Genomic DNA, 14,285 nt, shown 5'->3' on the forward strand with positions numbered 1-14,285 from the left:
CAACACAGCCCAACCCTATTCCTAGAGATCTATCATTCCCAGCTTGGTTCTAGTACATCAGACTAATGCAAATATTTGGCAGTTTTGTATTAAATCCAAAATGGCAATGTTCTCTATAATTCTTGAGACACCTGACCTATATTTGTGTATTTATATTAAATAAATCAGAAACCTGTCTTGTGATTTTGTTTGTGTGCATTTGTGGTTGAGGGAAACATGCAATTCCATTTCAAACAATTGCCAAATGGTTCTTTGCATTTATACATTATACACACATCCATAATCACACAGGTCACACCTTCAATAGTAACTTCTGTATTACATCAATAGTAGATGGACCTGAGACACTTAATGCAATCCATTTATTCACCTGCATGACCTGCAGCACTTTTATAGGTGAATACTTATTCTTTTATGTACCCAATCTTTAGAATTTATTTTATGTAGTGATGATTTAGTTCTATGACATTTTTCCTTTCTGATCAACAGTAGCAGCTGCACCACAGGAGTCCTTGTTATCCCAGGAGTCATTCTCTCCTCTAGGATCAGTGTCACTGATGAACTGTTGAGTTAGTCTCCAGAGTATGCGATAGTGCCCAGGGACTCGAGCTCTTGCATACCACAAGGATGCACATGTTTGGGAATGTAGAGGGCCTGTATGCTAGTTCAGATGATCAAACTAGCAAATCTGAATTATAGTCTGAATACTAGTCTCCCTTCCTTTTTAAGTGTTTGGGGAAAAAAATGAAAGCAAATACTGAAAACAGTTTATTGACTGCATAGGTTAGAGTGCAGACATTGCTCTGGTGTTGAAGTGGGTGAAATGATTCCTGGATTCCCAGGCTTTCATGCACACTGGAATAGCCAACAGATTAGTCTCTTATAGCCCATTTCCCTCTGACTTTGCACGCTTGGAAAAAATATTTCAGCCAACCAGCTTTGACTGGTCTGTGTCGAAAGCAGATTGAAATGCATTGTTTGGTTTGACAAATATCCAGGAATAAAAGGTGCAAATATTGCTCCATTGGCCAACAAAACCGCAAAATACAACTTCCCCAGCAATAAACTGCACAGAGATTCCTTAAAACCAGCTAGGAGATTCCAAGCCAATTGATTTCACCTAAAAACCTTTTGAATCAAACTAACTCGTTCCCAGTTCCAGTCATCGTACAATAAAGGACTAAATAATGGTTAGATTTAATAGAAATAAGCTCACATTTGCAGAATCGTGGGATTACATCTTCATGATACAGCCAACACTTGAAGTAACATCTGTGGATGTAATGCCAATTAGAGCCAATCCAATAAAAGCTGGCAGTACATTTTCTAATTAAATGGACATTCAAATGCATATGAAGTCCACAAAATAACCCGTCCACTAATTTTTGCATTAGGAGTTTGAAGAATGGATACATTACTAGTTATTCAAAATGGCAATGTTTAAATTGAAAGTAGTAATTACGGTCACGATGCATCATGTCCATGATTGACACGTATCCAAAATATACAATGAATACATTTAATATTCTCATTGCCGTCAGAAGTACCAGGCCGAAGACTCACTGAACGCAAATTGCTATTGCCTTGTACTTTCATTTCCAAATTGGCAATAAAGTGCACCTATTCTTCAAAAATGATAGTATGAAATTTAAAAAAATAAGTTAAACACACCTTAACCTTTTCAAAGTGAACCGAGAGCAGTAAAATATGATCAAAGGCTTTCCTCCAGGCTTAGTTTGCCCATTTAGCACTCCCATTCAGGGAGCGATGCATCCAAGACCTCAAGAGCTCTACAGTACCAAGATGTCCACATTACCACTGTCCATAGACCAATGTTTCTGATACTCATAGGCCAACATTACCACTGCCAACAGGCCAGTGTTACAGAGGCTCAAATACTAATGTTGCTACAGCCTATAGCCTATATGACAACATTACCACTGCCCACAGGCCAATGTTACCCAGGCCCAAATGCTAATGTAGCCACAGCCTATATGATAACATTACCACTGCCCACAGGCCAATGTTACACAGGCTCTAATGCTAATGTTGCCACAGCCTATAGCCTATATGATAACATTACCACTGCCCACAGGCCAATGTTACCCAGGCCCAAATGCTAATGTTGCCACAGCCTATATTATATCATTATCACTGCCCATATACCAATGTTACAGCAGGCCACATGTATGGCCAATTGGTGAAATGTCTTCCTGGACTGCTCTGTATACAAACTATAAATGGCATAAGGAATACAAATTAACGGAATCCAACCATGAGTAACTAATGATCCATCTCCTAAGAGTCTAAGTGACCGTCATGGAACCCAATGTGCTCTTTATATGTCCAGTAACATTGAGTGTCTTCCTTCCCAGAGAACTTTCCTGTTGGGCACAGTGCCGGAATCGGAAAAGCAAGACATTGTGCTGCGTTCCTGCGAGTCACTGCAGCCATGCAGAAACGCAGCACTGAGTGAATGCATAACAGCTGCAGCATCCAGCCATGGAGATCAAAGTGTCAGACCATCCATTTAGTACAGGCAGAGCAATGATGAGAAGAACTACAGGTCCCAAGGTCCCAAAGCGAGCAGAAGGTGATGAGAAACTGCCTGCATGTTAACCTCTGACCTCTCTCAGGGAGGATCCTCACATTCTTCTCAGACTGCTGGCTGGATGGTTGCTGATGGTTGGAGTATAAGTTCATTCTTGCATGATGCACAAATGTCTTTGGAGGAAGCACAGGCTACAGGGAGGCACCTGGGGAGTTACCATGGTTACCATATATGCGATTCACAGTGCGTCATTTTGATAACTCCGACACCTCCTCCCAGCCTCCGATAGTTCATACCGCCATACAGCCTTAGAGAAGGAACAGAGAATGCAGGGTTAACATTGGGCAGGACTGTATGAAATAGTAATGCACCTTCCTGTGAATATACAATCCCATAGTACTATATATACCAGCATTACTGTAGAAAGTATAAAAACATACATCTACCTCTACCCCACGCATAGCAGAACATGTGCAGATACCATACCTGAACGCTGGCAGGTACCAAACCTGTTCCTACACATACCGTATGTATATGTATTGCCAAGTGCAAGAACAGGTTATACCAGCGCACAGCATACGTTAATATCAGCAAACCATACCCATTTTCCACTGCATAGTATAGGAGTATAGACAAATACCAGTATAACAGCGTTGACAACTCACCTCCATGTATTTGCATCGGGATCGTAGACCTCAATAGTTTTCAGGTACGTTGTTCCATCAAAGCCTCCCACAGCCATTAACTGTCCATTTACCACAGCTAAACCAACCTGCCAAAGAAAAGCATTTTCCACAGTTGAACCAACTCGTCACACCATTCAATACAGCCGTAACTCTGTGACTGAAACAGAAAAGCTCAATACCATTTCAACTGCTTAAACTCCATGAAAGTCATTGTATAGTTAGCACACTCTTATATGTTTGGTCAGTGCTACTTTTGCCTGAAAAAATGTATCTAAAAAAGCCAATTTCATATACAAATACTGATACCTATCAAATAAATGTGTTGTTTTATGAGAAGACACTTCCCATTTAGGCTTATGTCATGACTCAGTACTCGGCACCACGTCAAGACCGTTGAGTCATGTCTACAGGCTGGACCCACCCCGCTCCGCCGAGACGTCATGGCGACCACGGGGGACCACTGGTTGGTCCTGGGGTTATAGCGCTCGGCGCTGCTCAGCTCGGTGGTGTCGTCGCGGCCGCCCACGGAGTAGATCATGTCCTGGTACACGGCGCAGCCCAGGTGCTTCCGTCGCGTGCCCATCGGCGCCACCGTGTGCCAGCGGTTCTCCTGGGGGTTGTACCTCTCCACTGCGTATGAACGGACACGTTAAGATACAGACATGCGCCACATGTACAGTAAATTGAAGCAAACACGATGCCAGTTCTTTTCTTTTTTTTTTTTTAACCTGTGTTGAGGGGGGAGGTTCCGTCCGAGCCCCCCACTGCATAGAGAAACCCCCCCAGCACAGCTACGGCCACGCCCAGCCGCCGGGTGCTCATGGACGCCACTCGGGTCCACTTGTTCTCCTTGGGGTCGTATCTGTGGGACGGGGAACGTTAGCACGTTAGCGCGCGAGCCAAATCCCACCTGGCTTTCCCAGCACGAGTCCTTTCCTACTGAACAGACTACTTTGAAATGTGCGGCCAATGATTATTTGTGCCACTGCCTGGCCACTGTTGAATGGCTCTAATGGCATTAGAAAACGATGGGTCAGCACCTTTCCACAATGTTGAGGCAGGAGACTCCATCCTGGCCTCCGACCGCATACAGATACCCTCCCAGCACCGCCACCCCAACACTAGTCCTGCAGGTGCTGGTGGGGGCCACATCGCTGCTCCACTGGTTGGTTTTGGGGTCGTACCTGTCAAAAAGCAGGTGTGCATTTCACATTTTAAACCATCATGTGTACAAGGTGGGGACACACTTTTTCCAACCCCTGATTAAACACAACAAATACACCTTAAAGGGACTGTTAATAAATGTTATTTGAGTGTTGGGGGGCAAACCCACCTCTCCACGCTGTTGAGGTACGAGGAGCCGTCGTGACCCCCCACGGCGTACAGGAGGTCGTCCAGGACGCTCACGCCCACGCCGCAGCGCCTCTTGCTCATGGAGGCCACCATGCGCCACTCGTTGGTCTGGGGGTCGTAGCGCTCCACGCTGGAGATGGCGTCACCGCTGCACCACCCTCCAACTGCAAAGCCACGTACCGCTTTAGAGGGCGTGTCCCTTTATAAGCCAGAGGTGTGTGTGTGTGTGTGTGTGTGTGTGTGTGCGCGTGTCTGTCTCTTTAAAAGACCCTTTAAAGGGGGCATTCTTTAGAAAGTGATGTGCAGAGTGTCATGGATGTATGCATGTGTGCGAATAATCTGGTGCAAATTTTGTGTGTGCTGAAAATAATGGTTGAAGGGATGGAAGATGGGTCCCACCTGCAAACAGGACCTCTCCGCATCGGATTGGCTTGCGGGGACGAGTGCGTGGTCCTTGCATTAGGGGGCGCTCTTGTGGCAAGAGGAGGTAGTTCTTGGCTTCATCGACTAGGTCTCTGAATAAAACCACAAAGCATTTGACAAATGAAGGATCCTTGCACTGCTCACATACACTGCTCTTCACTCACCTGCACTGATCTTCACTCACCTGTACAGCTCTACACTCACATACACTGCTCTTCACTCACCTGTACTGATCTTCACTCACCTGCACTGCTCACATACACTGCTCTTCACTCACCTGTACTGATCTTCACTCACCTGCACTGCTCACATACACTGCTCTTCACTCACCTGTACAGCTCTACACTCACATACACTGCTCTTCACTCCTGTACAGCTCTACACTCACATACACTGCTCTTCATGAACTCACCTGCACTCCTCATCGCTCTTGATGAGGGGGTCAGACCCCACAGTCCCCACCAGGAACTTGGGGCTTAGAAGAGGCAGGCGGACGTGCTGAAGTACCTGCAGATCAGAGAGAGGTGTCATCACTCAGACTAGTGGAGCAGAAACCAGAAAAACACCGCGCAGGATTCACAAGGCTATGGATGGTGTGGGTTTGGGTTTATCTGTGGAAGGTGTGGGTGATAAATGTGGGTTTGAAAAGGTTGAGCTGTAGCAGTGGTGGGTTCGGGTGGGTGATAGATGAAAGTTATAGTGTTGGGGTTGTATTTATGAAATATGTAGGTGACAGATGTAGGTTTTGGGGCTGGGCCGTAACTGTGGAAGGTGTAGGTCATAACAGATGTGGGTGTGGTGGAGTTGGGTTGAACCCGTGCCAAATATAGGTGATAGATGTCGATCTGTGGAGGGTTGGGCTTTGCAGCACACGTAGGCGATAGACATGGATTTGGGTCATACCTGCGGCAGCTGTGGCCGGCGTTCCTGTATGCTGTATTTGACCCAGGCCATGACAGCGTTGAACACCTGCTCTTCACTGCGTACGTTCAATTCGTCACTGGAGATGATATCGATCAGCTGATTGGCCGGCAGCAGCATAAACTCCTCGCTCTCCATCACCTTAGAGAGCAACAAATGGGTCACCAAGCAACCAGAGGCCAAAACATAACTCACACTGAGCAATGAGCACTCATTACATCTGTAACAGCACTAACACACCATGCTCACACACACTGAGCAATGAGCTACACCTCTAACACCCCAATTTGGCACACCTGAATCTACTAATTAGCAGCTCAACAAGCTCTCTAGCTGTGGAATGAGGTGTCCTCTGTACGAGGTGTAGTGAAAACCTACAGGGCGGTAAATCTCCAGGAACAGGGTTGGTTACCACTGATATACAGGATGGTAAATCTCCAGGAACAGGGCTGGCTACCACTGATCCAAAGGATGCAAAATCTCCAGGACCATCGCTGGGCAGCCCTGGAGCAGAGGCTCACCTCCTGGAAGTTGTGCTGGGTGAACTTGTCGGCGATGCGCAGCAGCTCCCGGCAGGAGTGCGTGTCGGCGAAGGCGCGGATGCCCAGGCAGTTGGAGGGGTCCAGCTGGCGCTTGAGGAACTCGCAGCACGCCTCCTGGATCTCGGCCAGCTGCAGCAGGCAGGCGGCGGGCAGCAGGGTCTGCACGTTGCCCTCCTCCACCGTCACCTGCGACGTGTAGGCGAAGTCGATGAGCAGCTCCATGGCCCGCTCGTCGATGTCGCGGATCACCACCTCCGTCTGCCGGCTCTCGGCCAGCTCGCCCGTGAACATGGCGCGGAAGTAGGGGCTGCAGGCCGACAGGATCACCCGGTGGGCGTAGATCTTCTTGGCTCCCACCACCAGCACCACGTCGCAGAGCTCCCGGTGCTTGCGCAGCAGGTTGATCACCTCCAGGGTCTGCCGGGGGTGCTTGTCCGACACGTAGGGCATCCGCGCCGGCTGGGGAACGCCCTCCGGGAGCTTGTTGGGGTCACCCAGGGTGCAACGACTGGTGATGTCCATTCCGGTGGTGTCTGGGCGAGCACTGGTACCCCTTTGGTGGGGGGGCGGGGGGGTAAGACAGTCATACAATTAATACGTTTTCAAAATTCTAATGTTTATCAAAGACAACATTTCCATCCCATTCCCAAAACAAAGCCATGCTAATATTCTAAAATATTACGATTCCATTACAATGACAAAGACTTAATATTGCAAGACATTGCATTTAGCTTACAGTGACAAAGTCATGCTAATGTTCTAAGACATTAAATTTCAATCGCAGTGACATGGTACCAATTAAAGATATTGCATTTTCATTAAGAGATAAAGTCTTGCTAATATTACAAGACAGAAGAGTCTGATGAACTTTTCAAAATAATACAAAACCAAATCTGTCTTGCCAACACCCTAAACACCAAAATGTCAAATATAAACTGGTGAAGTAGCGAGCATCATGCTGTGTTGGGGGATAGCACCGCAGCCAAGCAGACAGGCTTCCACACAATGCAGTCACAGCACACCAACATAATACAGTTGTTCACTCTGATCAAACAAACCAGTACCGACAGGTTCCCTGGCCCAGAGCACAATCCCTGAACTCTACCCCTGGCATCTCGACAAATAGCAAGCCCCGCACTTGTCTACGGTCCAGTGGGACTTCTCATTCCCCTGCAAGCCGTCCAAGAGCTGCAGTCAGCAACTTCTACTTGGACTGGAGTTAAGCGACTTGGCCGCATAAATTTTCTCATCTAACTGCAGACAGTTGTTCTAATTATAACTGTCACTGAAAGGTATATGCTAGCACAGCCTTTGAGAAGCACATACCAAAGCTGACAGAGAGAAGATAGATCTACACAGAGCCCTTTCTTTTATTTTATTTTTTTACAACCACTTCAGAAAGACTAAGTGACCCAGTCCACATAACCCAACTGCCCAAAGCCCATGGCACAGTCCCAGTTTTCAAACCATATGAAAACAAAATGAGTCACTGCAGCTGATAGGCCTAAGCCATCAAGCTAATGCCAAACAATGGACTGCATGTATATTGCACATTTCATGATATCAAAGTGCGTTACAGTGAAATTAACCACCACTATTGTAATTATAAAGATGCTCACCATGCATCAAAAGACAAGGAGGTGTGCATTATATTCCATTACACTTGGGAGACTGCAGAGGTGTTGGCCTTGAAAAATGGTTGCATTAAACTGAGGTAAACAGACACAGCAGCTGCCTTGTACTACTGCAAGTGAGACAAACTCAATGACTGAAGGATCAGGAAGTGATATTTGTATTGTATGACTTAAGGCCGAGCACTCTTTCAATTGCCACCCCCGAAGCGCTCCAAGCTATATCATTTTTAATCGTTAAACTCCCATTGCCTGTAGTTGCCAAGCAACATCAATAAATATCATATAAAACAATGTCACTCAAGAATGGGATAGAGACAGAAAGTAATAGGCTATTTCAATAAATATGGTATACAACATTCAGCTTTCCTACAAGGTTAACCAGATACAAAGAGAATTAAATACCCTACCTGCGCATTAGTTTTGCGTCCATGCACAGAAAATACAACCTGCAGTCGCACCTCCCAGTTAGACTGTAAGGAACGAAAGAGAAAGCAGAAACAGGCCTCAGAACATTGCAGTTTTTGGGGCAGCCCATTGGTCTCTAGTTTGATTACGGAGAGGTCGAGCCAAGAGGTGGAACATACTTTTGTTCTCCACCTGGCAGTGTTTTGGTAAACATGACCGGAAAATAAAAAGAACTGATAAGCACAGATGTGAAATATATTCATTTCACCATTTGTATATCTGAGACAAGTGCACTGACAGGGAACAGACTATACTTAAGGTATTGTGTTTCTTTACTTAAAATGTATACAGGCTTTAAATAAATATTTGAATCTGAAGTTGTACATATACATTTTTTATTGTGATATACTGAAGGATCTCCGGTAGCAGCACTGCACATCTCTTCATTGGTTGCATGGACAGGTCAATTCATATCTTTTCTGCCAATTCAGCCAGAAAACCGAAACTTTAGCTCACATGCTCTCATCTAGAGGCCCTGTTTAAGCATAATACATCTATCTTCATTCAAAGCCATTGTAATCACTTGCTTGTTCGTGAATATATACTAATTACATTCTTTTTATGGATTTTCAACGGCTATTATATTGCTGTTTTCGCTCTTCCTAAAATGCAACGCACATCTGGAGAGTTTTTTAACCTACAAAGAAAAATTTCGGCCTATGCAATTTATTTCAATCTATGTATAGATTAAAGTACTTTCAAAGCGTACTTTAATCTATACACATGTTGCGAATTATTACATTTTAAAAATTTCAATGGTATTCCACTGGTAATTATGGTACAATGGTAATGAATCTCCTGGACGTCAATGTAGCCGACTGGAACTTAAACTGTCAGCTTTGATTCTCTTAGTTCACCAAATTTACTGAACCATAATTACGAAACCAACAGTAGGAACTAATCAAAAATAAATCTTTCCATCTAAGATGCACATCGTTCTCCGTTCCTGATACAGTCAGCTAAACGTGAAAAGCCATTGTAATCATTTGCTTGTTCGTGAATATATACTAATTACATTCTTTTTATGGATTTTCAACGGCTATTATATTGCTGTTTTCGCTCTTCCTAAAATGCAACGCACATCTGGAGAGTTTTTTAACCTACAAAGAAAAATTTCGGCCTATGCAATTTATTTCAATCTATGTATAGATTAAAGTACTTTCAAAGCGTACTTTAATCTATACACAGGTTGCGAATTATTACATTTTAAAAATTTCAATGGTATTCCACTGGTAATTATGGTACAATGGTAATGAATCTCCTGGACGTCAATGTAGCCGACTGGAACTTAAACTGTCAGCTTTGATTCTCTTAGTTCACCAAATTTACTGAACCATAATTACGAAACCAACAGTAGGAACTAGTCAAAAATAAATCTTTCCATCTAAGATGCACATCGTTCTCCGTTCCTGATACAGTCAGCTAAACGTGGGCCAAAATGAATTTTAGTTAACAACTCGCTGGACAAATTCATATCGATAGCTAACATAAACTTAAACTTGAGCGATGTAAATCTAGAGCGAGCTCCTTAACGTTCGTTTGCTCGGCAGCAAATTCCAGGCGGTGCAATCAGCAACACAAACATGTATTTAATTAACTTATCCAGCTGTATGGACACGTCAGGATGAGAAAATTGACCTGACTTTCTGCTTAATTCTATAATAAAATTCTCAATACCGAGCTCCATTTAGAAATTTAGCAAGCCGCATATGGCCTCCAATGAAAAGGCCTTGATTTACACATGGAAACATTGAAATGCATACAAGCAGGTAAATGGTGGTAGTTTACTAGCTAACTTCAGTTTGTGAAGAAATTGCAGATAGAGTCATTGATGCCGTAGGAACTTCGTTTAGGTATTTATCTAGCTAACTGCTATGTGCGAAAACTGTTTGACATATTTGGTCCTCGGCAGTGGCTTGTGAATGTTTTGATAGCGGTAGCTAGCTAAGTGGCATACTTCGCTTCTTGCGGATTGCCAAAGCAAGCTCCAGTACTTATATAGAAATGGTTATACAGATAAATACGTACACTCACCTTATATTTCCATCTATACGAGTAAAAACGAAGCTTATTTTTATTTTCTGACGCTTCGACGAAATATTAAGCACAAAGAAGTGCTAAAACCACCACATATTGAAAATTCCTATAAACAGGAAACGTGCACGCGAAAAGTCCCCCTACCACACATCCAGTTACTACTTATGGTTCCACATCAAATTCGTCACTAGTCAACTAAAACCAAGTTGCTATATGCACACAGCAAAACGATCTTGCAAAGCCATGATTCGTAAAAAAAACAAAAAAACAATAATAATACTTTTTTTGATTAGTAAACTAAATAACTCGTATGTAATACAGAAAAATCCATTATGTATATAGAAGAGTAGATAGTTGGTGTTTGCAACCATGTAATTGTCCTTTTAAAGTGAATCGTCAAATTGAAAAATAGCTCCGAAGGAGTAACATTGATGACAAGTGTTTCAGTTTTATTAAGCATGCAGTAATTAATAATTTAGCCACGTAGCGCTACGTTTAATAACTAGATCAGCTTAACCTACCACTGTTAGTATCTCAACGCTAGACGAATGAACTGCATGACTGAAGAATACCGACAAGGACCAACCAGTAACTATAGCAACACAACAGAGACTGCAGGGTGCTCAGCAGTTCAAACAAAACCCAGCTGGCTTTCGAATTTGATTCAGTGAGAAGTTATCGTTAATAATGGACATTTGGTTCCATTATTAGCTTGTTTGGTAGCTAAGTTGTTGTGGGTAACCACTGAAGACAATTACTAGAAAGTTTCAATTAATGAGATGTCAGTAGAATAACGTAGCCTACCGCACGAGACGTTAACGTTACTTGCACTAGACTGCTAAACGTTCAGGCAGCTAAAAGCGCTACGGGGACTTAATTGTTTTTTTTTTTTTTGTTTGTTTGTTTGTTTGTTTTGAGCTCAATTTAACGACCATTACTAAATTACCTTGCTACAAATAAACGTAAATCATCATTCAAAGTCAATGGAATTGGACGGAGAAAACTCAATATTCACCTGCTCTTTATCAGGAGATATCGAAGCTCTTCAAGGATTGTTGGAGTATAAAAGCAGTTCAAATGTGGGTGAAACGCTTGACGTGTTCCAGGAAAAGGATGAATTTGGAAGAAATGCCTTGTTTGTATCCTGTATGCTTGGCAGAAGCGATATCATACGAGAACTACTTAGATATGGAGCCAGTGTAAATGAACGCACGGTCAGGGGTAAACGCAATTAAACTCCTCACTCATTTAATAAGACTATGGTTTACACTGCTTGGTAGCAAAACCGAATATTCACCTGTTAACGCTACTGCTATCTGTATGCAGGTTACTCCCCATTACATTATGCTGCTCTCTGGGGTCATCTTGACACCGTGAAAACATTGGTGGAACTTGGTGCCAACTTGCATGCACAAAACTTCCGCGGGGAGAGGGCTAATGAGGTCGCGTGCCGCTATTCCAAGATCGCTTGTGCCGAGTATCTCTCTTGGGCAGGTAAGAGTGGGGGTGACATCCGAAATACACCTTAAACAGGTTGTCACTAGTGCCTACTGAAATAATGTAATTACGCACTTTGACAAGATACACTACGTTCTCATTCTTTAGAAGCCAAGCAGAACTTGGAAGAATACATCACTCAAGCAAGAGATGCATTTTGTGACGAGAAAGCTCAAGGCAAACTCAACAAAGAAGAAAAGGTAATCGATTCGTTTGAAATATTCTCAAACAGAACAGTATGTAGTATTCCATTCTGCAAATCCTTCAAATTAAATTTTAAAATAACTCTAAAGCTAGTTCTATACTAGTTACCAAGACACAAAACACTACTAATTGTTTCCATTAACCACTTTACACCTTTACATAAACCCTTATGTTATTGTCACCTCTCAATACTTTCATCATATGAACTATTATTTAAATATAATTTTGAATGTGTACACTATTCCAGTTTAGTCACTAATGGTGACCATCACAAAAAGTTTCAGTATATCCTTTTTTCATTCGTAGTGTGACGCCCCTGAATTTGAGTCATGTTGAACATATTTAATATTTCTTACATTTCAGAACCTATTCATGAGTTCCTGCTCAGTAAAGGCAGATTGGATTCAGAATGCAAAAAATCCATCAGTACAAGATTTCACTGAGCAAAAGAAGCACCTGGAAAACATTCTTAGCCCTCTTCTTGTTAAGCTCACAGCTCCATGTGAGTGCTCTCATTTTTTCCATTTGGTTTTTCTACCAGTGATGAACAAACTCCCATTTTATTACAGGTACACTTCAAGCTGTTACCACATATCCCTCATCCATTGATGTGAACAATTCCCATAACATTTAATTTCTGCATTCCAAGTCATTTTCAGATATAGGTGTAAGTTACTGCAGGGTAGGCCTGTGTCTGTCTTAAGATATCAAAACAGGTCAGTCAAAATGTTAAAAACAAGACAGACCTGCACATCTTTATAAAAAATGGAAAGCAAATGCTAAACAGGAGCTTGTAAAAAATGCATGTTTTTCAGGCTATATGATAAAGTGCAAACGTGCAAAATACAACAAACATTTTTCTCCAGACAGACCATCATCAGAATCAGGTTCCATTAGTCACCAGATGTAATATTTTACTCTAACTGCCCAAAGAATGGGGCGATTCAATTGATTATAGAGTAAATTAAGCACAGCTGGCAGATAGATGGCAATAAAACATCAATCTCACTCTGGGTATACCAATTGGAATAATCAAGTTGCTTGATGAATCTTCACCAGTTCAATACTTCACAATGTAGCTGTCAAATGGAAATAAATGCAAGTTTCATAATACAGCATTTTGGACAAGAAAAACAATTGGTATCACAGAGCAATATGCACCTTCCCCCACATTTTGGTTGATCTGAGATGTTATCGCTTCATAATCATTCTACTCTAATAATTAGAATGCTAACACTGCAGTTACACCCAATCGCTTAACTGTTATTTTGTTTTTCAGCTGAAGCTACAACTAAAACCAGGAAACACTGATTATCTGGGAAAATGCACTGACTTCTCCAGCAGGCCATTAACACTTGTGTTTGGTGTGTCTGAAATTGACCCATTTAACTTTTAGTAAGAGGAATGACACTTTTTGAGACGCATTTCACAACGAGCAAATAAACCAGTGTAAATGTGGTTCTTGATTTTGTTTCTATTTGTTGTTCATCATGTATTATTTGCTTTGTCTTTTTCCTTTGAATGGAAGATGAAAAATGGAGAATGTCAGTTCAAACAATAAATATAAACAATCTGCTGCATGAAATTTTAATTTTTCATATAAATATGATTTATGCCCCCCATGCCTTCATTATGGTGGATTTTTAATATAAATCAACTTCACAAAGAATGAACGATCCTTTTTTAATGATTATCTAGCAGGGGTACATGGCAAGCATTAACCATATAGTATATATTCATTTATATTGTTTGGAATTGAGATATATACTATGGAGTAATTTTGCATACAGTTTATGAACTGGCCTAAAAAGAAAAACAAAAGACTTGTCTGATCAGAGGTGACCAGAGACCATGGCTTTTCTGCATACTGTAAGCCCTATGTGAAACAGCATAGGAATGTGATTACCCAGACATCAGTGTACTGAAATTGTGGACATTTATTTGGAGCTGTACCCAAAGCCCTTCTGTCTCC

The 14,285-nt window shown here is 42.5% G+C and overlaps 2 protein-coding genes across 5 annotated transcripts; one reads left to right on the forward strand and one right to left on the reverse strand.

Annotated features, from left to right (window-relative positions):
• Window positions 1-755: 755 nt before the first annotated feature.
• Window positions 756-11,760, reverse strand: klhl20 (kelch-like family member 20). Of its 3 annotated transcripts, none has more exons than XM_035424045.1 (12): window positions 11,628-11,760; window positions 8,518-8,580; window positions 6,456-7,029; window positions 5,917-6,075; window positions 5,426-5,520; window positions 4,990-5,105; window positions 4,571-4,754; window positions 4,278-4,421; window positions 3,966-4,099; window positions 3,659-3,867; window positions 3,217-3,323; window positions 756-2,858 (listed from the first exon to the last, which is right to left on the reverse strand). In XM_035424045.1, the coding sequence occupies exons 2-12, from the start codon at window positions 8,538-8,540 to the stop codon at window positions 2,774-2,776; spliced, it is 1,830 nt and encodes a 609-aa protein (XP_035279936.1). In that variant the 5' UTR covers window positions 8,541-8,580; window positions 11,628-11,760; the 3' UTR covers window positions 756-2,773. The 3 variants fall into 3 exon arrangements, with proteins under 3 accessions (XP_035279936.1, XP_035279934.1, XP_035279933.1); XM_035424043.1 differs by lacking the exon at window positions 11,628-11,760 and adding an exon at window positions 11,134-11,175; XM_035424042.1 differs by lacking the exon at window positions 11,628-11,760 and adding an exon at window positions 10,610-10,786.
• On the forward strand, window positions 10,209-13,779 carry ankrd45 (ankyrin repeat domain 45). Of its 2 annotated transcripts, none has more exons than XM_035424048.1 (5): window positions 10,209-10,344; window positions 11,939-12,106; window positions 12,218-12,309; window positions 12,677-12,815; window positions 13,593-13,779. In XM_035424048.1, the coding sequence occupies exons 1-5, from the start codon at window positions 10,317-10,319 to the stop codon at window positions 13,622-13,624; spliced, it is 459 nt and encodes a 152-aa protein (XP_035279939.1). In that variant the 5' UTR covers window positions 10,209-10,316; the 3' UTR covers window positions 13,625-13,779. The 2 variants fall into 2 exon arrangements, with proteins under 2 accessions (XP_035279939.1, XP_035279938.1); XM_035424047.1 differs by lacking the exon at window positions 10,209-10,344 and adding an exon at window positions 11,141-11,833.
• The last annotated feature ends 506 nt before the right edge of the window (window positions 13,780-14,285 follow it).

Source organism: Anguilla anguilla, chromosome 6, assembly GCF_013347855.1.
Source record: "Anguilla anguilla isolate fAngAng1 chromosome 6, fAngAng1.pri, whole genome shotgun sequence".
In the NCBI taxonomy this organism is placed as follows: Eukaryota; Metazoa; Chordata; class Actinopteri; order Anguilliformes; family Anguillidae; genus Anguilla; species Anguilla anguilla.

Bases quoted from the DNA above. Each gene is read 5' to 3' on its own strand.
- klhl20 (XM_035424045.1), bottom strand. From the start codon at position 8,540: ATGGACGCAAAACTAATGCGCAG. The intron at 7,030-8,517 runs GTAGGGTATTTA...CCCCCACCAAAG, and splicing joins GACGCAAAACTAATGCGCAG to GGGTACCAGTGCTCGCCCAG. The intron at 4,755-4,989 runs GTGGGACCCATC...GTGGCTTTGCAG, and splicing joins CGGAGAGGTCCTGTTTGCAG to TTGGAGGGTGGTGCAGCGGT.
- ankrd45 (XM_035424047.1), top strand. From the start codon at position 11,596: ATGGAATTGGACGGAGAAAACTCAATATTCACCTGCTCTTTATCAGGA. The intron at 11,834-11,938 runs GTAAACGCAATT...ATCTGTATGCAG, and splicing joins AAATGAACGCACGGTCAGGG to GTTACTCCCCATTACATTAT. The intron at 12,107-12,217 runs GTAAGAGTGGGG...CTCATTCTTTAG, and splicing joins CGAGTATCTCTCTTGGGCAG to AAGCCAAGCAGAACTTGGAA.